Source organism: Suillus subaureus (genome assembly GCF_016647635.1).
Source record: "Suillus subaureus strain MN1 chromosome Unknown BJ212scaffold_29, whole genome shotgun sequence".
Taxonomy (NCBI): domain Eukaryota; kingdom Fungi; phylum Basidiomycota; class Agaricomycetes; order Boletales; family Suillaceae; genus Suillus; species Suillus subaureus.
In genome coordinates this window covers 173309-197483 of record NW_024538585.1, presented here as the reverse complement: position 1 = coordinate 197483, position 24175 = coordinate 173309, and the positions used below count along the sequence as shown (strand labels likewise).

Genomic DNA, 24175 nt, shown 5'->3' with positions numbered 1-24175 from the left:
TCCCCGCAAACCCAGATTATGAAAGTGAATTATCAGGCTTCCAACCGTATGGCATTAATTGATATCCACGTGTGTCGCGTCATTCACTGCCTCCGGCTCCTCCCCCTCAATATCAGCAATATCAATAAAACTCTGCTCTATTGCGCCTGCATACACGCCCATCTTCCACATATCCCCTATCTTGATGTTAGCGTGGTCGAATGCAAATGCGACAACAGGGTCGCCAGCCTGACGCCCAGATACAGACGGTGGCATCTTGGGGTAGCGGGCCGAGAAGTGTGTAAGGAGGATATTTTGTGCGTTCATGCTGTTCACAAGTTGAGCAAAGGTCTGTGATTATATTGCAGGGAAAATTACCTCTTGCCTATGTCGATTGCTTGCCCGAAGGTGCTGTGCATCTTGGCGCGCGCCATCTCAACTTGATCATTGGCCATGGTGGCTTCATGGATCAGCAGAGTGGCTCCAGCGCCTGCCTGCACGAGCTTTTGGGTCGGGACGGTATCACCCGAGAACCTAAGGATGCGCTGTAAGTAACACGACAGGAGAGGAAAAATCGACGCCGTACACGACAGACCACCCATCCAGATGCTTGACAATTAACCCATGGCACCTCGCGCGATGCTCCACATCTACGGTATTTATTTTCTGCAATCCAAGCGTTTTGCACAACGCTCCTGCCGCAAGCCTCGATCTTTACATCAAGAAAATAACAAAGTGCGTCAATGTGTGAGAAAATCAGGAGCTCAAACTGACACTCACCCCTTCTGATCTTGGTCACCGTAATTCCACCCGCCCCGTCCCTTGTTTCGCCAATGAATCTCATCACTCAGGATAGGTACTACGCGGGCCCGAGCATCTTCCGAGAACCCAAGCTCCTCAAGCGCGTTGTGATCTCGAAGATAGAGGAATATCATGCGATTGCTGATGAGGTAGAGTGGCTCTTCTGGGGGCGGGTCGAGCTTTTCCACATATTAGCACCAGGAGATCATCAGGGCTTGAGCAGGAACACGCACATGTTGTCTCATCGCCAAGATTTTTGCGAGACCAATGTGGTGGTCGCCATGAATGTGGCTAATGAAGATACACTTTAGGCCCCTCAAAACGTCCCACACGGCACTTCCGTAGTTTCTGGAGAGTTGCCCCCATGTACCCTCTCCTGCATCCAGGAGAATATACCCTGCTCCCGGGATACACAGGAGTGTACCAGACACTGTACAACCAATTCAGTCGGGTTTCTTAAAATGGAGATGTACGAACCATTTCGGTACTTGCTAGGTATGGCACTGCCTGTTCCAAGCGTAACCACCGTGACGTCCTTACCTATGACATCGGGTACTGTAGCCTCATCGACGCGTGCTCGTGCCTCGGAAAATTGTGTTCTCGCAGCGTCAGAGAGTGATGGGGGCTCGCCAGACAATGCGGCAGGGTGAAAAAGATCATTCGCCTCCGCCTCAGAGTCTCGCAGTGGTGGTCGTGGCGGACGGATGTCGATGATGGTGTGTGCACGCATACAGTCGGTATTGGACGGGAGGTCCTTGGCTACCACAATTATAAAGATAAGTGACATGACGGAAATTGGACAAACTCACTATCGAGAGCTTTCTTAGCCTTTAGAGAATAATTGGGCACGGGGAAAATGTTGCTATCCAGGTGGTTGAGCCTCAGCTGGTTGAACGCCGCGCTAGTAAATGTGATCGGATCTGGCACATAGTCTCTAGATGCAACGATATGCTGTTCTCTATCGCATCAGAACACCCCAGTGCACGCCAGAACATGACCCACTCACGTGTACATCATCCTCGAACCTTTTCATAAACGCCTTATACCGCACATGCTCAAATACATCATTGCCACAAAGATGAAAGACAGCCCTCAGTGCGTGATCTTTCTTCTCCGGCCCCTTGCCCCAATATTTTGAGAACGCGCCACTCTCAAACCCCTTGACGAGAGAAGTTATATGCGCAGTGCTGGGCGCATCCAGTATCAACACGACCTGTAATTCGGTCAGCCCGTTGACTCCCAGATCGAGAGCGAATGGTAGAAACATAGCACGAAAAGGAAACGCACCCCAGGATCTTCACTAGCACCTATGACATCACTCGGCCCAACACTTCTCTCCACTCCATCTTTGCCCACTACAGTTACCGTCTCTCCTCTTGCAACTCGTGCACGTAACGGCCCAGCCTTCAGACCGAGTGCCTCCGCGTGTTTGACATCAAACTTTCCCCGAACTCGCGGACCAACCACCGCATATGCGAGCGTTGAACGTAGATTGCATGAAGGTAATGAAGGTAAGGGACGGTTGAAGCCTGACGGCTGGGAGACATGTTCGACCTTCACAGACGAAACAACGGGTTTGGCGGCAGACCCAGGAAACATTGTGCGCACGATGTGTCGAAGCCATTCCTGTGCAATGTCACCGACAAGCGTGGTAGGGTCGAAGTCGGGGTGAGATATAACTTCCTGTAGCGATGGTACAGCAGGGGAAGGCGAACGCTTCCTCTTCCCCGATCTCCTTTTGACGACACTGGTTTCAGAGTACGGCAGTGTGACCGATCCCGAGGCCTCCAATGACTGATCCTCAGCAGAAACCGATAATGCGAACACAGAAATATTATCGTCCTTGTAGATGGGTATATCGTCAGGTGGTTCATCCGGGGGGCGGGAAGTAGGTATTTCGATCGGGTTCACGGAGAAGTTTTCCCTATGCTGATAGCGTTACGATGAACCATTGAATATCAGAACACAAGTACCTAAATGTGTATTTACGCATAACTGCCATGAAGTGCAACAGCCCAGCTGGCCCGGCAATATTGAGGCTGGTAAGACCCGAGTCCGCAAAAGTCATCAATAAACCTGGCGAAGAAACGATCGACAGTTGGCATGCATGCACATGATCAGGATCACACTCACCTGGAAGGCCGCTAGCTCGCTGAGTGCCTACAGAAGTCAAGAACACGCCTCTAGTCTTCTTCCAGTTCCTCCTGCTCTGGAGAAACGCGCGGGTAGTATTCTCACCGACATTAAAGATGTACTTGGCAGAGTCAAAGGTGATGACAACAGTAGGCTCTGTATCCGAGGATATGGAGCTGAGGACTGACGCGTTCCAGGACATGGGCACTGACAGTGATGAAGATCGTGAAAAGAATCGTGCTGAAGAGTAGTGAAGAGAACGAGTTATGTGGGATAGTATATACAAGTTACGACCACATGACCAGATAGCCAGACTGATTGAGACCTAGTCAGACTAGGTTTTCTATTTAACAGATGAGATCACAACACGGTTTTCGTGACTCCTAGCCAAGCAGCAGAAAATAACGTCAAGTTGAATGCTTACGCGATGTGCGCTAGATGGCTCTGGTAATTTGCCGCAATTTGCCGCATGGCACAGAATTTCAGAGGATAATCGATATAGGGTGGTACATAGGGAAGTGACGGACGAGACTTAGGGCATAAAGTGAAACTGAGCACCCATGTAGGTAGGCAGAGAAGTAGATAGGTCTGCATGGTCTGCTTTGAAGGGAAACCATACTTAATCCAATACACATACGAAATACCAACGAAAATCGCTCAGATCCCTAATCTTCGGGGGAAAACATACAGCTACAGTATTTCTATCGTCCTGATGTCTATGAGGTCTCCGACAGAAGCCATATCTTTGACCTGTGCAATGATGTCACGATCCGACGCAACCCTCCTGTATTCTCCGCCGCGCTGTCGCGCTAGCAAAAATGCCCCGAAAGGTTGTCCAAGGCGAACAAGCAAACGCAATGCTCGTGATTCTAGATCGACCTCCTCCTGTTTTACAAGAGAACGACTAGGTGAGTCATCTGATGGAGAAGGAGGCGTCCAATGATCCCCCTCGTTTTCCATATCGTCCTCAACGTCGGACAGATCTACAAAGTCTGGTAGCTCGAGGAGAGACCGATCCCAGGGACGAACAAGCACTAAGGTTTGCTGAGTGAGCCTTGTCCGTGACAACTGAACAATCGGCTCTTTGGTGGTGATCAGCAGGTCACGAAGCCCGTCCGCCTTGACTTCATATCGAGTCTCCTGGGATGGACCCTAGCTCAGATTGACGTCTGTGACATGAAATACCATGCAAGGCAGATGCAGTCTGCAGTTTGCGAAACGAGCAGCGCTCGTATTATCAAGTTGGGTGTAAATTTTCGAAGCCAAATCTACAGCCACGGGATTTCTTTGTAGCGAAGAGATGGTTGTCTGAATATCATCTTCGGACAAAGATGGAAGGGTGCGTGGAAGAGTGGTGTAAGAGGTAATATAGGCTGGAAGACAGCTATTGAACTCGGATGGTCGTCCGATCCAGTCGAGGACAGTGATGTCGCCCGACCGAGCCACGATCTCCTGCAGGAGCCGCCCAAGCGCGTTCTGCTTCTTCTCGCCGTAGATTACAGGCAGGTGGACACCGAAGATACCAAACAATGAGTACGCGATGTCTTCCTGCAATGTAGTGACGCGTGGTGACGCCCATTGAAGTCTCTGTCGGGCATTGCTCATCCCTGGACGGAAGGAGATCAGGGCCCGTACATCTATTCCCGTCGCACTCTCCAACTCCTCCATGATTGCAGAGGACTTTTTGTGGTTGGGAGACCGATCGCCGAGATATAACGACCAATCCTTCTGATAAAAGATGACAACTTTCAGAGCGACAAATTCTTGAAAGGTCCATCCTCGCTTGTTCCAAACACTCCTCGCCAGTGCACCGCGCTGGGATGATGGAGGAACATCCCCTAGGTAGACGATAGTAAGCGCTGAGTAGCGGTACCAGACGAACATGGAGTTGACCGATTCTTGAAGCTCGGTATTACTCCTCTTGTCGATGCAGCATGTGTCCATCCATGCCCAGCAGTACCCAGTATCACGAACGATTTTGCAGAACGACTGCAGTTTCGCGATGCCACCAAGTCCATTCAACTCGTACACGATCTTGTCCTGGATATCGTGCAGCAGCACCTCCGTCTCTTCCCACCTGTGTGATAGCAGGACGCAGCGGAAGTACGTCGCCACCGTGTCTTTGATGCGCTTCTTTCGGAGGCTCGAATCCTTCGTTGGAAATGAGATAAGCTCATGGTACTCTGGGCTCGTTTTGAAAGTATTTATTTGTGCCGTTCTATCGCACAAAAGTCCCGTATAGGTATTGAGCAGACGAAGGGGGGCATATTCGAGTTCAATCCAAACAGCTCTTTGAATAGCGTCTTCTCCTTCGGATGGAGAAACATACTGCTGACGCAGATCTGCAGAACGGGATGGACATTTCGAGACGATGCAGAAGTGTTCCATCGCTTACCTCGTATCTGCGCATTGGGAGCATCTTCCAACTTGGACAACATGATTGTGAAAGCCTTGATGGCTTCGTCGTAACGTTGCGCGCCACGCAGTGCTGTATGTGTCAACTGGTATCCAACATGGGACGAAGGACTGAGTTCGGTGACCTATACATCGCCGAAGTCAACATGGGCTGGGAAAACGTAGATGCCATCGCACCTTTTGCGCGTCGAGGAGTGCATCCTCCCATAGCATTTTGCCTAACTTTGCCTTGCTGCGATTTGCAAAGATGATATCGGATGTACAATCCAGGTCGATCGCCGCCGAGTATAGGTCAATAGCTCTGTCATACTCGTTCGCAGTGAGGGCGGCATCTCCGTTGACAGCGCAGAATGTGCTGCATTCTTGCTTGAAATCTGAGAGAAATGCAGATGAGAATTGTAGCATGCATGACAATGCGGACTCTAGACTTGCCATTTGACCAGGTGAGGTAGTCGGCCTTGGTATTTTCGTCACTTGAAACCACCATGTATTGGTATGATTTAACCGCATCTTGAAGTTTACCCGCCCGAAGGAGTGCATGACAACGTTTCTGGTGTGCAGTCAACCAGAAAGATTTGAGATTCCAGCCGAAGAGCTGGATAAGGGACTCAGTTATGAAAAGCATTTCGGATGTGTACTAACGTACCGCCACCAAGTCCGCATATATTTCATGAATAGGCCACTCCGATGATAAATTGCTGGAGTTGAGAGCAGCGGTGAAACGGTCAGTGTCCTCAGCATGATGTGTGCCATCCAAGGCTTTGATTCCGAGTTGAACACGTAGATATGCCTAATGTGCTAGTTAGTGTTGAAACGTCGATGGCTCAGCGTGGCTGCACAATACTTCCACGATATGACATGCGCGAGTATCGGCATTCGGACAACCAGTAATGAGTTCTTTCAGAAGTAGGTTTGCCTCGTCATGTTGATCTGCATCGAAAAGGGCGATGGCCTGAAATACGGAATGGAGCAGAGAGCATGCGAGGCAACTGTAACATACCTTGATCAAGAGCAGAAAATGAACCGTTTGTGAATCTTGATTAGTGTACATGGATGCCACATCAAACGCTGCCCTCGCATCCAGGATGCGGCCTATTCCGCAGAGGGCAATACCCTTGGAGATATAACCTGCCAATGAGGGCTGAATGCTGATTGACTATGTCGCCGTCGAGCCAGCCTTTCATAGAGATGATGGGTCAGTGAATCTCACCTTGATTGCATCCTGAAGCGCGTGATCCCAGTCGCGTTTTCGCGCCATAACGAATGAGCGATGGGCGTGCGAAGTATAGTTGTTCGCATCGGCGTCAATCTCTCGTGTGAGTAGTTCTTCGGCGGTAGACAAGTCTCCATCTATGCATGCATCGCGGGCTGTCGTGATGGCTAGGATCTGCACGAAACATGCTCGTATTGTGGTACACGAATCAAGGACAGAAACGTACCTTTGAATTGATGTGTTTGGGTACTGCCCATTCTGAGATCATATGATCGTCACCGCCGCTGAGGATGTGCTTGCCGTCCACGGAGAAAGTGACACAAAACGTCCCATTTGAGTGCTTGAAGATGGCAATGGTTCGACGGTCTGAGAGCCGCCAGAGACAGACATGGCGGTCAGGAGATGCCGAGGCAACGAGTGTGCCAGCAGGATTGATGGTGATGGCATTGATATAGTCAGTGTGGCCCGTCCAAGGAACGCCGACCTGCTGCCAGGTTGTTGTATCCCATTCGCGTATGGTAGGGTCGGCCCTATTGCCGCCTGTGAGAAGGTGTGTGCCATCCGGCGTCCACGCAAGTGAGTGGTTGTCTGATGTGTGAGCCTTGAAGGATGTGATGCGTTCCCTCGTGGCTGGATTATAAATCTGGATATTTTTTTTTGTTGCGATAGCAAGAAGTTCCCCAGATGGCGAATACCGTGCACAGTAGACACCACTACCACACTTTATTGAATCTCCTTGTTGCTCCCAGGTTTCGGTGTTCCAGAGTTTCATCATTTCGTCATGTGAACCTGTAGCTAGCACTCTTCCATCGGGAGAAAAATCGAGCGAGAAGATCTTGTCGGAGTGGGATTTGATGGGTTGGGTGAGTGATTCGCCAGTTTCTCCGTGCCAAACGATGAACTCTGCGCCCCAATCACTGCTTGCTATCAAATGCCCATCTCGTGATACTGCCAATCTCATTACCCTATTACGATGTCCCTCCATCTTCTTCAACACAGTACCTGTCTTCAAGTCCCACATACGAAGTATCTTGTCGTACGAGCCCGTAATCATCCGTCGTTTATCGGGGAGCACTGCAACTCCATCCACGAGTGTTTCATGGTCTTTGAACTTTCGCAGGGGTGTAGTGATTGGAATGAGCTTCGACATTTTACTGGAGGTTGAGCACGGTCAAAGTGGAGGGATTGTGGGTGCGTGTTTTTTTGGTGGAACAATATTATCAACTAGCAATTGACAAAGTCAATACTAGAAGGGGAGCGGGAGTTTCACCTGTGTGGGACTCAACGTTGCGTCTTGTTCGGAATTACCTATTCCGTCCCGAAGGCCAGATTGTCGGAAAGGCTGTCTTCGTCTTTTATTATTGGGAAGGCCAGGTGGCGCCCACACTAACCTGGAATGTCACAGTACTTTGTATGTCGACTGAACGACCCATCAACATCTTCCATCCTTTACAGTATGCCAGCCCATTCAACTCCCTTCCATTATCCATGTTTTTCAGTCCTGCACTCCGAGCTGCTGTCTTTCATCTTTTCAAGCAACTCTGGGATCGTCTCCCTAGGCGTCATGATGTGTCACAGCCAGCGGTGTCACTATCAGCGTCAGCGTAAATCACATATCCTCAGGCCACTTTTTTCTCGTTGCCTTCTCATCACTGATGTTTTCCTTTTTCTTATCTCCCACACCCTCAATTCGAGACCGCATTCTCAGATACGAGCTGGCAGCGAGTGCACCACCTAGAATGAGCAGACACCCCTGCTTGGCAGCGCGGATACGAGCACTATTGGACTTGAATCACTCGATGTCTCATATGATGTACCAGACCTCGAGCGGTGCGAGCTTTACGCCATCCTTGTCTTCCCTTCACCTGTCTTCCAAATCTCCTTCCTCAACTCTAGGCACCTCTTCAAAAGCTTCAACTATCCTCACAACCTTCTCTATCTAGAGACCTTGCACCTCCCATGTCCATACCCACGGTGCCCTCACTGCCCTTACCCTTTACTTGTATCCCCACATTTCTATAAAAGTCCTCCACACTCCACTGTACAAAGCTGAAAGAGACCGCAGCCCAATGCGAACCATCCACTCAGAGCGGCTGTCCAGCTCACTCCTCTGAAAATAGGACAAGATCTCTCAGTGCAACAGGCGCATTGTGTGCTGCCTGTAGTGACTCATCCCATCACACGTTGCTTCGTACACTTTGTCTGGGCCATTAGGGAAGGATGTGTGATGATGCGTGTGCGCTTCAAGTTGTATGCTGGTCATACTGTGTATGATATGCCATTTGATATCGTCTCTAGGTCTCTTACATCTTGTACTGTGTTGAACACATGCAGAAAATCGAACGTCGCAAGGCCATCTCTTGGCACAGGCACCCTTCACCATACAATTGAAGATGGACCTGGTCAATAAACTTGTACTCGTGTATAACGGGTAAACACCCTTCCATCTTGTCTTTACGTTCACAATGCTCGAGGTATAGCCCAAGCATAACGCTACCGTCTCAGTCAGGCCATTCGCGTTCTTGTGTCCATCATCTTCGCCTCAGTGTATGGAGGGGCAGCCTGATCAGACATATTTACTAACAGTCTCTGGCGTTTATCACTTCAATCTGGCTTATTACTTCCGTTACTCATCCATCACATCTCAGGCTGTCAGCAAAGTAGGTCTAGTCGTTGTCGTGCCTCAATCATATTAACTATCCCCGCTGTCGTGTCGCTCACAACAGCTCTCAACAGCAATTTGAGAAAACTCATCTATTTTCAGCTGTACCATCAGAGTCCTACCTGTCGAATAGGAACAGGAACAGGAATGATGATGGGAACGAGAAGACGAGTCAGATGAGCACTACACAGTACTTCGAATACAACGAACGAAAACTCCCACTCCGGGGTACCCACTTCTCACTCCGCAGTTTCGTTGTATTGTCGTCTGAACCAGCACTGTGTTGTTTGGGACAAGTCCAGGGTGAAGTTCTAATCAGTGATCGCTCGAGTAACGTCTTTGCCGGTGTCTCCATGGCAGGTGAGGAGCTTTCCCTTATCACTACGTGCCATTATTTACCCATCTGCACTGCACTATGCCCCTCCATTACCGTCAACATAACTTGACGTGAGTGTCCTGAATGCCTGCAATATGATGAGCTACGACAGATGCCTCCTAGGGTTGGAACACCCATTTTTGCAATGCCCTGACGACATCACAAGTCCTATCCGCAGTGAACTGTAACGACCCTGAACCTTGATGCAAGATTGGGGTTGCTTTCAGCACAGTTGTCGGTTGCTATACTTGGTCTGTCCTTCGGAACAATCGGTTATCTGCGGCCACGAATGTATATGTTCCGCACAAGCAGGCATAACATTACTCTGCAGGGTGTTTTATTGCGATGACCATTCGTGCGCATTCTCGAGGAAGTGCTGGAAGCCCGACACCCACACATACCCACCTCTCAATATCTTATGCATTACTTGTCGATTCAATTTATTGGTCATGACTTTTTTATGAGTCTACACAGAGAGACAAGTAACCAGCATACTACCAGCATTTGGTGGTGCGATGCAATCCAGCCCATCAAATTGATTGTTGAAGCGAGGCTTTTCGTTTGTTGTGCTTATCTCGACGTGGGCATGAACAAATTAATGGTGGTGAGCTCGGGTTCACCTACTTGGCTATTCATCGACCTCCGTACCATGTCATCTGGTTCACAACTAAACGTTGTCATCATTGGTCGCTCCACAACACATTCGACAACTAAAGTGTAAATCCATACTTGACTCTCGTACCATGCTCGATTTCATCAGCCATAATTGTAGGCGGATTTGGAAGCCTAGCTCACTCGAGCTATCGATCTCTTGGAACGTGGCGTGATGATATACGCTCTCCCAGAACAAGGTGTGAAATTTTTGAAAGAATCCAAAGCTACAGTACCTCTAGTGTCCTTATATCCATCATGTCGCCAACAGAAGTCATGTCTTTGACTTGTGCAATGATATCATGATCCGACGCGATCCTCTTGAATTCTCCGTTGCGCTGCCGCGCTAGCAAAAACGCACTAAAAGGCTGTCCGAGGCGAACAATCAATTGTAATGCTCGAGAGTGAGAATCCGAATAAACTGTCTCGTTTTGTGCAGCGGGTGAATCGTGCGACAGAGATTCGGGCACGGACCGGTCTTCCACGCTCCGTGTATCGTCTGTAGGATCATGCAACTCGAGGAGATCACGACTCCATGGACGAACAATCAAGACTTTCCGCCAGGCGGGCATCGGCCTTACAGGCGAGAATGGGGTGAACTTGTCTGTTGTGGTGATCTGCAGGTCACGAAGCCCGTCTGATTTGACTGCATACACGTATGCATCCTGGTCTCGGCAGGGCCTCAGCATGGCTTGTGTGACAGGGAATACGATGCAAGGCAAATGTAACCGGTGGTCCTCAAAACGAGCAGCGCTCATGTGATCAAGCTGGTCATGAAGTCTCGAAGCCAAATCCACAGCCACGGGATTTTCTCGCAGCAAAGAGACCGCCATCTGGATTTCATCTTCAGGCAAAGATAGTTGGGCGTATGGTGGGGCTGCATATGAGATAATGTCGGCAGGAAGACAACTGTTGAACTTTGATGATTCTCCGACCCAGTCCAGGGCAGTAATATCGCCTGACTGTGTTACAATTTTCTGCAGGAGCCGCCCGAGTGCATTATGCTTCTTCTCGCCATAATCAACATGTAGGCGGACGCCAAAGACGCCGAATAACGAGTATGCGATGTCTTCTTGCAATGTGGTACTACGTGTCGACGCCCACTGCAGTTTCTCTCGGGCGCCTCTCGTCCCAGGATGGAAGTTCATGACGGCTCGTCGATCTATGCCAGTTGCGTCCTCCAATTCTTGCATGATCGCAACGGATTCCTTGTGGTTGGGAGTGCGATCATCGAGATAAAGATTCCAATCCTTCTGATAGAAGAGAATGACTTTGGGAGCAAGGAATTCTTGAACCGTCCATCCCCGTGTGTTCCAAGCACTCTTTCCCAGTGCGCCAGACTTTGACAAAGGCGGAACATCCGAAAGGTATACGACTGTGAGCGCGGAGTGGTGATACCAGACGAACATGGACTTGACCGATGCTTGGAGCTCGACATCATTGGTCTTGTCAATACAGCATGTATCGCTCCATGCCCAGCGATACCCCAAATCACGAGCAGCCTTGCAGAAGGACTGCAACTTCTTGATGCCGCCAACCGGATCCAACTTATGGACCTCCTTGCCCTGTATATCCTGCAACAGTGGCTCCTTTCCTTCCCACCTGTGCGATAGCATGGCATATTGGAAGTACGTCCTCACCACTTCTTGGACGTGGTTCATTCGGAGGTCTGGATGGGCGATTATTGTTGATACAAGTTCCATGTACTCTAGGCTCGTTTTGAAGATGCGGATCTGCGTCTCCCGATCGCATAAGAGACCGGTGGTGGTGTCGAGTACACGCAGCGGAGCATTGTCAAGTTGAGCATCGATGACTTTTCGAATAGCACGGTCTACTTCCATTGGACTGAGATACTGCTGGCGCAACTCTGCAGAAGCAGTTACAGCATGTCCACGTATGAGGTATTGGGGCTTACTCCGTATCTCAATGTCGAGAGAATTATCCAATTTTAAGAGCATCGTTTGGAAGGCTGCAATAGCTTCATCATAGAGTTGTGCGCCATGAAATGCTGCATGTTCCAACTTGTATCCAACATGAGACAAAGGGTTGAGTTGGATGACCTGTGTATTGCCACAGTCAACTATTAGTTACGAGATGACCCGAGTAGGTGCCATCGCACCTTCTGCGCGTCAAGAAGTGCTTCCATCCACAGCCTTTTCTCCAAATTTGCCTTGCTGCGATTTGCAAAGATGACATCGGATGTATAATCCAGGTCGATCGCCGCCGAGTATAGGTCAATAGCCCTGTCGTAATTGCGTGCAGCGATGGCAGCATCTCCGTTGGTAAGAAAAAGCGCGATGCAGTCTTGCTTGAAAGCTGAGTGGAATGTTGGTGAGAATCGTAGCCTGCGCGATATTATGAACTCCAGACTTGCCGTTGAGCCATTCAAGGCAGTCGGCCTTTGTGATATCATCACTCGTATCCACCATGTATCGGTATGATTCCACGGCATCTTGGAGCTTACCTACCCGAAGGAGTGCATCGCACCGTTTTTGGTGTGCCTTTTGCCACAAGGACTTCAGGTCCCAACCAAAGAGCTGGACAAGACATTCAATTAGGAAAATATGTATGCATCATTTTAACGCACCACGACCAAGTCCTCGTACATAAAATGAATGGGTGATCTTGATGCGAAAGCGCTGGAGTTGAGAGCGGCAGTGAAATGGTCAGCGGCTTCGTTGTGACATGCACCGTCCAAGGCTTTGATTCCGAGTTGAACACGTAGATATGCCTAATGTGCGAGTTGCAAAGATCAGTGTTGACGACCCAGCGTGACTGCATGATACCTACTTCCACAATATAACACGCGTGAGTATCGGCATTCGGACAGCCGGCAACGAGTTCTTTGAGTAGCAGCTTTGCCTCATCATCTTGATTTGCATTGAACAGCGCGATGGACTGAAATATGCAATGAGACAGAGTATGCAAGGCCGCTATAGCATACCTTGATCAAGAGCAGGAAATGAACTGTTTGTGAATCTTGGTTAGTGTACATGAATGCAACATCAAATGCTGCTCTAGCATCCCGGATCTGGCCTTTGCCGCACAGGGCAATACCCTTAGAGATATAACCTATCAATGAGGGCTGAATGCTGATGGACTTGTCAACATCAAGTCAGCCTTTGTAAGGGGGCCATGATCAGTGCACATAACTCACCTTGATTGCGTCCTGAAGGGCGCGGTCCCACTTGTGTTTTCGCGCCATCACGAATGAGCGATGTGCGTAGGAAGTATAGTTGTTGGCATCTGTCTTTATCTCTTCCGTAAGTAGTTCCTCGGCGGTAGACAAGTCTCCAGCTATGCATGCATCGCGGGCTGTTGTGATGGCGAGAATCTGTATGAAGCACGCTCGAACTGTAGTATATGAATCAAGGACGGGAACATGCCTTTGAGTGATGGGAGGAGGAAGTATGGTCACTGTTCGCATCGGTGTTGATGTCTTGCATGAGTGGTCCTTCAGTGGTAGGTAAGTCTCCAGCTATGCATGCAATGCGGGCTGTCGTGATGCCTGCGATCTACACGAAACATGTTCGAATTGTGGCATGTCACAAGCCAAGGACGGAAACGTACCTTCGAATTGACGTCGTTGGGTATTGCCCACTCTGAGATCATCTTATCGTCACCTCCGCCGAGGATGTGCTTGCCGTCCACGGAGAAAGTGGCGCATAACGTCGCATGTGAGTGCTTGAAGATGGCAACGGTTCGTCGTTCTGAGAGCTGCCAGAGACGGACATGGTTGTCATAAGATGCTGATGCGACGAGTGTACCAGCAGGATTGATGGCAATGGAATGGATGTTGTCAGAGTGGCCCATCCAGGAATCACCGACCTGCTGGCAGGTTGTTGTATCCCATTCGCGTATGGTAGGATCAGACTTATAGCCGCCTGTAAGAAGGCGTGTGCCATCCGGTGTCCATGCGAGTGAGTAGTTGGATGTGTAAGCTTTGAAGGTGCACTCCCTCGTGGTTAGATTATAAATTTGGGTATTGGTGGTTGTTGCGATGGCAAGAAGTTCGCCCGACGGCGAATACCGTACGCAGTAGACATAACTATTACACTTTATTGGATCTCCTTGCAACTGCCAGGTTGTGGCATTCCGAGTCCACAGTTTCGTTGTTTTGTCATGTGAACCAGTGGCCAGCACTGTTCCATCAGGAGAAAAATCTAGCGAGTAGACCCCATAGGGGTGGGCTTTGGTGAGTTGGGTGAGTGATTCACCAGTTTCTCCGTGCCAGATGATGACCTTTCCGTTCTCGTCACCGCTTGCTATCAATTGCCCATCTCGTGATACCGCTAATGCCCACACCCTGCTACTATGCCCTTGCATCTTTTTCAACATGACACCTGTATTCAAGTCCCACAGACGAAGCGTCTTGTCCTTCGAGCCCGTAACCATTCGTCGTTTATCGGGGAGCACTACAATTGCCCATACGCTTTTGTCATGGCCTTTGAACACTTGCAAGGGTGTGGTGATCGGAAAGAGCTGCGACATTTTACTGAAGGTTGATGGTGTGAGCGTGGTTGAGGTGGACTCTGGAGGGATTGTAGGTGACCTTCTCTCAGCTCCAGAGGTACGTGTATTTTGTAGTTCAAGATATGGCATTTACTTGTCTCATTTCAATAGACGCCCAGGGCACTTGAGGCTGTTTACCTCCACGCCTCCATCATCGTAAGGCACCCTGCTGTCATACCTGCCGTATATTCTCAGTGCATAGACTTCGATGCGTCCGACTCTTGTCTCCACGGCCTCTAGAATGTATGCCGTCGCATCCAAATGAACAGTTCCCTGTAGTTCTATTCCCGAGCTCACGCTCATGTCCTCGGGTTCTTCATTACAACTGCGACTAAATTCATGCTAGAGAATCACTTCAAGCTCACTCGTACGGTTGTGATCACACTAGGTCTTGACGAGAAAGTAAGTGCATTTGGGGTAATTTTCTAAAATCAAATTCTGCATAGCCAAACATTTGAAAGGTGCGTCTTCCTCAAGATACCAAAATGATGGAGAAAATGGCTTTACCTTGCTTGTCGACTCCTCGTCAATACCACCCGCATATAAACCAACCACTAGGAACAACATCACGCCTCTCTCGTCCTGTTTCTCTCAACTCCCGAACCTCCCCATATCGAGAGTCTGGACGAGGTCATGAAGATCATGAGACAATACAAGGCGCATCAGTTTGTGTCATGTTTCACTCGAGATCAGGAGATGGCAAGGACGAATGAGGCTGCAAAGATGAGAGGTAAAGCTTGAAGCCCCATGGTGGGTATATGCATCAAACATATCAATGCGCTGAGTCACTGTTTGAGTTCGACTTCACATTGTCCTCCATTGTCAGTGGATAATGAGACCGAGTGAAACTATGGGGAGAAGAGTAGCAGGCGCAGGGGTTGATGTTTGTTAGAACCATGCAAATATGCGGCGGGGAGGATCAACAAAATCAGCGATGCGCCAGGTTGAACAGGCAAGAGACACTACTTGCCTCACTCTCATCCCAAACTACTGTTCCATACCGTCTTTCGCAGTTAAACTAAGCAGGGTGCGGGGGTGGACACAAGTGAATAACTCTGTGTTGGTTGGTAGGGTGCTGAATGCACACAATGGGGGTGACCAGAGCATGTATATGGGAACATATGGTAGATGATAATGTATGGCTGCGGAGAGATCAGATCAACACTAATGGAAGATGTAAAGCGCTTGTCTATAGCTGGTCAAAAAGTAGTCAAGAGTAATAGTATTGCAAGAAAGAATGCAGATGGACAAAAGGCGACTCACACATCTGGGGTCGAGCTCAAGCCCCATTGTACGGCGAGTATGCCAATCTGGGAAGGGTGGAGTGAGTTGGTATTTCATCATGGACGTGTTACGTCGGAAAGCAAAGTGGGGAAAGGGAGTAGGGAGGGGATACGGGTAGGTGTGCAAATCCAAACGCGGTGAATTGGACGACTATGTTGCAAAGACTCGAATGGCATCAGCTGCTAGCGGAACGCAAGAAAGAGAAACAATGATTGAAATAAGGGAAATATACTACTCACACTTCCCAAAATACATCACTTCTTCGCCTAGTAGTACTCCCTTCGACCAATTGTGTTGCCCATGATAAAGGTAGAGAAGAAAACCACCGTTCTGTTAATTAGTGTCTGTATATGTTGGAGCCTTTTCGGAAGATGGGGGTGAAGATGCAGTAGAGGTAGAGGGATTATAAGGTGTACATACTCCAAGTCTGCTGTAAGTGATGAATTGCACACTGGCCCAGTGTCCAGATCTAGGTTCCTGACTATTACATCCTTCACTAGGAGTCGGCATTGCCGACATTCACCTTGCCTGTTCCGAGTTTATCCGATCTATTTTTTTCCCGCTACGGTACTATCTCTGGCACAGACTCCTACCCTCCTGTGGGGAGAAGTCCTCCAAACTACGAATATCGAATACAGCGGACACGACTACTACACCCAATTGGATCTCCTAGCTGCTCCCAGGTTTTGGTGTTCTACAGTTTCATCGTTTTAGTAAATGAACCAGTGGTCAATACTGTTCCATCAGGAGAAAAATCCAGCGATGTGCTCAAACGGGAGTGGGCTTTGATAGCTTGGATGAGGAATTCACCGGTTTCTCCGTGCCAGACGGTGACCTCTCTGCCAGCATCACCGCTTGCTATCAATTGCCCATCTCATGATACCACCAGTCCCACCACCCCATTGCTATGCCCTCCATTTTCTTCAACATAACACCTGTCTTCAAGTCCCACAGACGAAGCGTCTTGTCTAATGATCCGGTAACCACCCGTCGTTTATCGGGGAACACTGCGACTGCCATTATTCCTTCATGGCCTTTGAACTCTCGCATGGGTGTGGTGATTGGAATGAGCTTCGACATTTTACTGAGGTTGATAGCATTGGGCGTGAGGGGTAGACTGTGGGGGGATTCTGGATTCCTTGCTCCAAGCTGCGGAGTTATGTGTACTGTGCGTTTTATGCTGTTTCACTGCGTCAACCAATCTCGTCTCAATAGACGCCCTGGTCACAAGGCTGTTCGCCTCCACGCATCCAATTGAGCAGGCGGTACCTCTCAGCGCTCGGATCTGACTATCTCATTTTATTTATCCTGCATGAGCACATGAATCAATAGGGCCTGACATGGGTTGACCCGGGTCATACCCGGGTGCTACCCATGAGAGGGCGGTGCATAGCGAAGTAACGAGACTCTTAAACCTGAGCACCCATGCAGGTAGGTGTAATGAGCATGAAGGAGCATTAGTCTAGTGGTATCGAATGGAGAAATGGTGCAGATAGGTATTCATGGTCTACTTTGAGAGGAAACTAAAGTCCAGTGCACATAGCATCACATATACGAAATACCAACGAAGGGCGTTCAGATCCCTGATCTTCGGGGGAAAATACGCATCTACAGTATTTCTATCGTCCTGATATCTATCAGGTCTGGAACAGAAGCCACATCTTTGACCTGTGCGATGATATCACGGTCCGACGCGACCCTCTCATATTCTCCGCCGCGCTGTCGCGCTAGCAAAAATGCCCCGAAAGGCTGCTCAAGGCGAACAAGCAACCGCAATGCTCGTGATTCTAAATCAACCGCCTCCTGCTTTACAATAGAACCGCTACGTGAGTCCTTTGACAGAGAAAAAGGCGGCGTCCAATAACCTACCTCGTTCTCCGCATCGTCCCCAACGTCACGCAGATCTGCGAAGTCTGGTAGCTCGAGGAGAGACCGATCCCAGGGACGGACAAGCAATAAGGGTTGTTGAGTGAGTCTTGTCCGTGAGAACTGAACAATCGGCTCTTTAGTTGTGATCAGCAGGTCATGAAGCCCGTCTGCCTTGATTTCATATCGAGTCTCCTGGGATTCACCGTGGCTTAAACTGACTTCTGTGACATGGAATGCGATGCAAGGCAGATGTAGCCTGCAGTTTGCAAAACGAGCAGCGCTCGTGTTATCAAGCTGGTTGTAAAGTTTTGAAGCCAAATCCATAGCCACAGGATTTTTTCGGAGCGAAGAGATAGCTATCTGAATCTGATCTTCTGACAAAGATGGAAGGGTACGTGGCAAAGTGGTGTAAGAGGTAATATAGGCCGGAAGACAGCTGTTGAACTCGGAACGTTGTCCGATCCAGTCGAGGACAGTGATGTCGCCCGATCGAGCCACGATCTCTTGCAGGAGCCGCCCGAGCGCGTTCTGCTTTTTCTCGCCGTAGATTACAGGTAGGTGGACACCGAAGATACCAAACAATGAGTATGCGATGTCTTCTTGCAATGTAGTGACGCGCGATGATGCCCATTGAAGTCTCCGTCGTGCGTCGCTCATCCCTGGACGGAAGGAGATCAGGGCCGTGAATCTATGCCCGTTGCATTCTCCAACTCCTTCATGATCGTGGGGGATTCTTTGTGGTTGGGAGACCGATCGCCGAGATATAACGACCAATCCTTCTGATAAAAAACAACAACTTTCGGAGCGACAAATTCTTGAAAGGTCCATCCTCGCTTATTCCAAACACTCTCCGTCAGTGCACCAGGTTGGGATGAAGGAGGGACATCGGATAGATAGACGATGGTAAGTGCTGAGTGACGGTACCAGACGAACATGGAGTTGACTGATTCTTGAAGCTCAGTATTGCTTCTCTTGTCGATGCAGCATGTGTCCATCCATGCCCAGCAATACCCAGCATCACGAGCGATTTTGCAGAACGACTGCAGTTTTGCGATGCCACCAAGTCCATTCAACTCGTACACGACTTTGTCCTGGATGTCGTGCAGCAGCGCCTCCGTCTCTTCCCACCTGTGCGATAGCAGGACACAGCGGAAGTAAGTCGCCACTACGTCTTTGATGCGCTCCGTTAGGAGATCTGAATGCTTTGTTATGAACGACAAAAGCTCCTTGTACTTTGCACTCGTTTTGAAAGTGTGTATTTGTGCCGCTCTATCACACAAAAGACCCGTGGAAGTGTTAAGAAGACGTAGCGGGACATATTCGAGTTCAATCCAAACAGCTCTTTGAATAGCATCTTCTGCTTCGGATAGACAGACATATTGCTGACGCAGATCTGCAGAAGAGATAGACATTTCAAGGCGATGCAGGAGTGTTCCACGGCTTACCTCGTATCTGCGCTTTGGGAGCATTGTCCAACTTGGACAACATGATTGTGAAGGCCTCGATGGCTTCGTCATAACGTTGCGCACCACGAAGCGCTGCGTGCATCAACTGGTATCCAACATGAGACGAAGGATTGAGTTTGGTGACCTATACATCACCAATGTCAACATGGACTACGAAAATGTAGACGCCATCACACCTTTTGCGCGTCGAGGAGCGCATCCTCCCATAGCATTTTACCTAACTTTGCCCTACTACGATTTGCAAAGATAGCATCGGGTTGAGAAGTCAGGTCGATTGCCGCCGAGTAGAGGTCGATAGCCCTGTCATACTCGCTCGCAGTGAGGGCTGTATCTCCGTTGGCAGCACAGAATGCACTGCATTCTTGCTTGAAATCTGAAAGAAATGTAGGTGAGGATCGTAACTTGCACAACATTACGAACTCCAGACTTGCCATTGGACCAGTCAAGGAAGTCGGCCTTGGTATTTTCGTCACTCGAAATCATCACGTACTGGTATGACTTTACGGCATCTTGAAGTTTACCTGCTCGAAGGAGTGCATCACACCGTTTCTGGTGTGCAGTGAGCCACAACGATTTGAGATTCCAGCCGAAGAGCTGGACAAGGAACTCAATTATGAAAAGCATTTCGAATGCGTGTTGACGTACCACCACTAAGTCCTCGTATATTTCACGAATGTCCAATTTCAATGATAGATTGCTGGAGTTGAGAGCAGCAGTGAAATGGTCAGCGGCTTCATCGTGACGAGCACCATCCAAGGCATTGATACCGAGTTGAACACGTAGATATGCCTGAGGTTGCAAAGGTTAGTGTGACTCAGCGTGGTTGCATGATGCTTACTTCTACGATATGACATGCGTGAGTATCGGCACTCGGACAACCGGCAGCGAGTTCTCTGAGAAGCAGGTTTGCCTCATCATGTTGATCTGCATTGAAGAGCGCGATTGACTGAAATACAGTATGAAGCAGAGAGTGTGCAAGGCAACCGCAACATACCTTGATTAAGAGCAGACCATGAATAGTTTCCGAATCTTGGTTAGTGTACATGGATGCAACATCAAATGCTGCCCTCGCATCCCGGACATGGCCTTTTCCGCAGAGGGCGATTCCCTTGGAGATATAGCCTGTCAATGAGGGCTGAATGCTGATGGACTGTGCCAACATCGAGTTAGCCTGTTGTAAGGGGGCTGTGATCAGTCCGTATGGCTCACCTTAATTGCATCCTGAAGGGCGCGGTCCCAGTTGTGTTTTCGCGCCATCACGAATGAACGATGGGCGTGGGAAGTATAGTTGTTGGGATCTGCGTCGATCTCTTGCGTGAGTAGTTCCTCGGCAGTCGACAAGTCTCCATTTATGCATGCATTGGAGGATGTTGTGATGGCGAGAATCTGCATGAAGCATGCTTAAATTTATGGTATATGAGTCAAGGACGGAAACATGCCTTTGAGCGACGGGCATACAAAGCATGGTTATTTGCATCAATGTTGATATCTTGTGTGAGTAGTTCTTCAGCGGTAGATAAGTCTCCATCTATACATGCATCGTGGGCTATTGTGATGGCGAGAATCTGCATGAAGCATGTTCGAACTGCAATATATGAATCAAGGACGGAAACGTGCCTTTGAATTGATGTTGTTGGGTACTGTCCACTCTGAGATCATGTTATCGCCACCGCCGGTGAGGATGTGGTTGCCATCCATGCAGAAAGTGACAGGTTCCGCCCAGGATGAGTGCTGGAATATGGCAACGGTTTGTCGATCTGAGAACCGCCAGAGACGGACATGATTTTCATCAGATGTGGATGCGACGAGTGTACCAGCAGGATTGATGGCAATGGCATGGATAGATTCAGTGTGACCTGTCCAGGGACCACCGACCTGCTGCCAGGTTGTTGTATCCCATTCACGTATGGTAGGATCAGACCTATAGCCACCTGTGAGAAGGCGTGTGCCATCGGGCGTCCACGCGAGTGACAAGTTCAATGATGTATGACCCTTGAAGGATGCGACGTGTTTGCTCGTGCGTGGATTATAAATTTGGATATTAGTGTTTGTTGCGATGGCAAGAAGTTCTCCAGACGGCGAATAACGAATGTAGTAGACATGACTACCACACTTGATTGGCTTTCCTCGCCGCTTCCAGGTTTTGGTGTTCCACAATTTCGTCGTGTTGTCCCATGAGCTTGCAGTGGCAAGCACTGCTCCATCGGGAGAAAAATTTAGTGAGTAGATATAATTGGAGTGGGCTTTGATGGGTTGGGTGAGCGATTCTCCAGTTTCTCCGTGCCAGGCGATGACCTCTCCTCCAGTATCACCGCTTGCTATCAATTTCCCATCTCGTGATACAGCCAATGCCCACACCCTATTACGATGCCCCTCCATCTTCTTCAACATAACACATGTTTTCAAATCCCATAGACGAAGCGTCTTGTCGTCCGAGCCCGTAACCATCCTTCGTCTGTCGGGGAACACTGTGACTGCCATTACGCCCTTTTCGTGGCCTTTGAACTCTCGCAGGGGTGTAGTGATTGGAATGAGCGTCGACATTTTACTGGAGGTTGATGGCGTTGAGGTTGACTTTGAAGGGATCTTGAGTGTCTTGCTCTAAGCTGCAGAGGTGCGTGTATTATGCGTTTTATGCTGCTTCACTCCATTAATCTGCCTCGTTTCCAACCAGGCTGTTCGCCTCCGCACTTCCATCACCATTATGGCAAGAATGTACCCTATTATGGATACTCAATTCTGCAATGTCGTTGTCGTTTGCAAGTCGTAAGGGAGCCAAACACACGCTAAACGTTGAGCAATGGCAATGAGCATCCCTCATATTGTTTTTCAGCTCCCAGCGCCTCAGTGCATACATGTATCCGACTCTTGTCTTTAAATCTTTGAGAGTGTATCCCACCGCATCCAATCAGACAATCAGTGCTTCCGGGTGCCAGAATCCGACTATATATCTTGCATGACTGCATGAATATCGTTGTTTTTCGTGTCGAGCAGCTACATCAGCACACCGCCATATCACTTCTTCGAACGCATGCATATAGCTTACTGCAATATCACCCCTTCATCTTGCCTCCACCCAAGACCTGCTTGTGCACTGGATGCAGTCCAAATTCTCTCTTTTGGCATCTCAGACTCATCACAGAGGAGCGCCTTGCTTCCAGCACTCTGCTCGTGATCCATCTCTACTTTGAGCTTCCCCCACTCCCGGCCCAACCGATTTCAGTTCCCTCATTCGCCTGTCCCCTCCCGAGGCCATCAGCATTGAGATCCCGCACCACCCAAATACCAGTGCAACATGGTCGCCAACCTCGGCTAACCCTCACCGTAGCTATCATTGAGCACTGCGCTCAAAGGACTGTCATCGCAGGCGCTTTGGAATGCCATCCACCATGGAACCAATTGGCCATATCTCTGGACTGACGAGGGACCAAGTGAGGCTCACGCCAGTTCGTTTACCAAAGCTCTCACCCTGATTATTATGCGTCAGCGCTGCATGATCGATCTTTAATTGACTCATAATGATTTTCGAATGTCATGCACTATATTCTTCGTGAATGAGAATTAGTGCATGTTAATGAAGATGAGACGATGGATGATCTGGCTGTAGAGTGATAGAGCCTACCCCAAAGCCTCTTAGCGCCCGCGTACACTCCACAGCTCTGTTCTAGAAATATTGTTACGAGCCTACTTGTAGCCCAGTCCTTGGGCCTCGAAATCTCCTCGCACGTACCACAACCACCGGGAACAACAATATAACCCCCGCCATCGCTGCCATCCCGACCCTATCTTATCCTCTTACCCCCAACCCCAGTTCCTAAACCTTGTCATATCGAGTTTCTGGGCGAGTGCCTCCACAATGTTTCCGTCCATCCAGGATAGATGTCACAATCGTCACGAAAGCAATCTTCGTACTGTTCTCTGATACGACATTATCCATTCAAACAGATTACCCAAGGAAGAGCAAAAGACTCGGATTCGCCTGCACGATCTCCTAATTGTACCGGCTGTATAAATGGTCGCTGTATTTCAGTGATCATCTTCTGTCTCGATTTGACCCGTTCCACATACGCGAGATCGTTGTGAGTGTAAAATGACTCAAATGAGCAAAAAAACTCGTTGCCGGATTTTTATCACACTCAGCGGCAATGTGACGGGAAAACAACAGAAGCCGCCCCAAGATGAAGTTCCATCTCATATATTGACAGTCAAAGGGGACATGCTGCACGACCATCTCGTCAATGGGTGCACGATGGTTGTCCCTTCTCAGGCTCACAATGTAAATAAGCTAATGGAAGTAGTTGCAGGTTGTTCTGGGCTTGCCGACTTTATTTCCTCGATCTTATAACTACGTCATGGCGGTATATCCCATGGTTGCAATTTGTTGAAACCCTCCAGTGATCATCAAACACCATGCAATATTTCGAACACTTTCGTCGACGGTGTTCTTGGTAATGAGATTTAAGGTGAGGTTTACGTTCCTCCAAAGTACACCAATAATCGTCAAGCAGCTACAACGGGATTAAAGGAACACAGATGTCAAATTTCTAAAGGGAGATGTGAGAAGGTCAAAGCGCAACATCAACAATGTTTATGGTTCTCATATAACATGTATACCGATCGTCACTTCTGTCTACCTTTGACCGGGCGGCGGTGAGAATATATAGAGGACCTCAATAAATGACATGGGGTGAGCCTGTGTATCTACTTCTGGACTTGGATGACGGGTTGACAAGGAAATGGGATAAACAGACTGACAAGTATAGCATATATGAGCATCAGCTATATCATATATGGAAGATCCAATGTTATACTAC

At 49.0% G+C, this 24175-nt stretch overlaps 3 protein-coding genes across 3 annotated transcripts; all 3 read right to left on the bottom strand.

Moving 5' to 3' along the window:
* Positions 1–54: 54 nt before the first annotated feature.
* Positions 55–3115, bottom strand: BJ212DRAFT_1277926 (uncharacterized protein; the record flags this gene model as incomplete). Its single annotated transcript, XM_041331395.1, has 11 exons — positions 55–307; positions 358–513; positions 566–691; positions 760–959; positions 1014–1210; positions 1258–1534; positions 1582–1731; positions 1787–1993; positions 2068–2704; positions 2754–2856; positions 2914–3115. 11 exons carry the CDS (start codon positions 3113–3115, stop codon positions 55–57), a joined length of 2508 nt encoding a protein of 835 aa, XP_041190023.1.
* Positions 3116–3543: 428 nt separating this feature from the next.
* BJ212DRAFT_1374435 (uncharacterized protein) lies at positions 3544–4192 on the bottom strand. The gene has a single exon (XM_041336405.1). The coding sequence runs from the start codon at positions 3871–3873 to the stop codon at positions 3604–3606; it is 270 nt and encodes an 89-aa protein (XP_041190022.1). The 5' UTR covers positions 3874–4192; the 3' UTR covers positions 3544–3603.
* Positions 4193–15712: 11520 nt separating this feature from the next.
* BJ212DRAFT_1374373 (uncharacterized protein) lies at positions 15713–16517 on the bottom strand. Its single transcript, XM_041336404.1, has 3 exons — positions 16266–16517; positions 16006–16052; positions 15713–15884 (listed from the first exon to the last, which is right to left on the bottom strand). Exons 1-3 carry the CDS (start codon positions 16279–16281, stop codon positions 15756–15758), a joined length of 192 nt encoding a protein of 63 aa, XP_041190021.1. The 5' UTR covers positions 16282–16517; the 3' UTR covers positions 15713–15755.
* Positions 16518–24175: the final 7658 nt, after the last annotated feature.

What these genes read in the sequence shown, in the direction of transcription:
- BJ212DRAFT_1374435 (XM_041336405.1), bottom strand. Translation starts at nt 3,873, where the DNA reads ATGGAAAACGAGGGGGATCATTGGACGCCTCCTTCTCCATCAGATGAC.
- BJ212DRAFT_1374373 (XM_041336404.1), bottom strand. An exon ending in TTGAGCTCGACCCCAGATGT is followed by an intron (nt 15,885 to 16,005) that starts GTGAGTCGCCTT and finishes ATCTCTCCGCAG; the next exon opens with CCATACATTATCATCTACCA.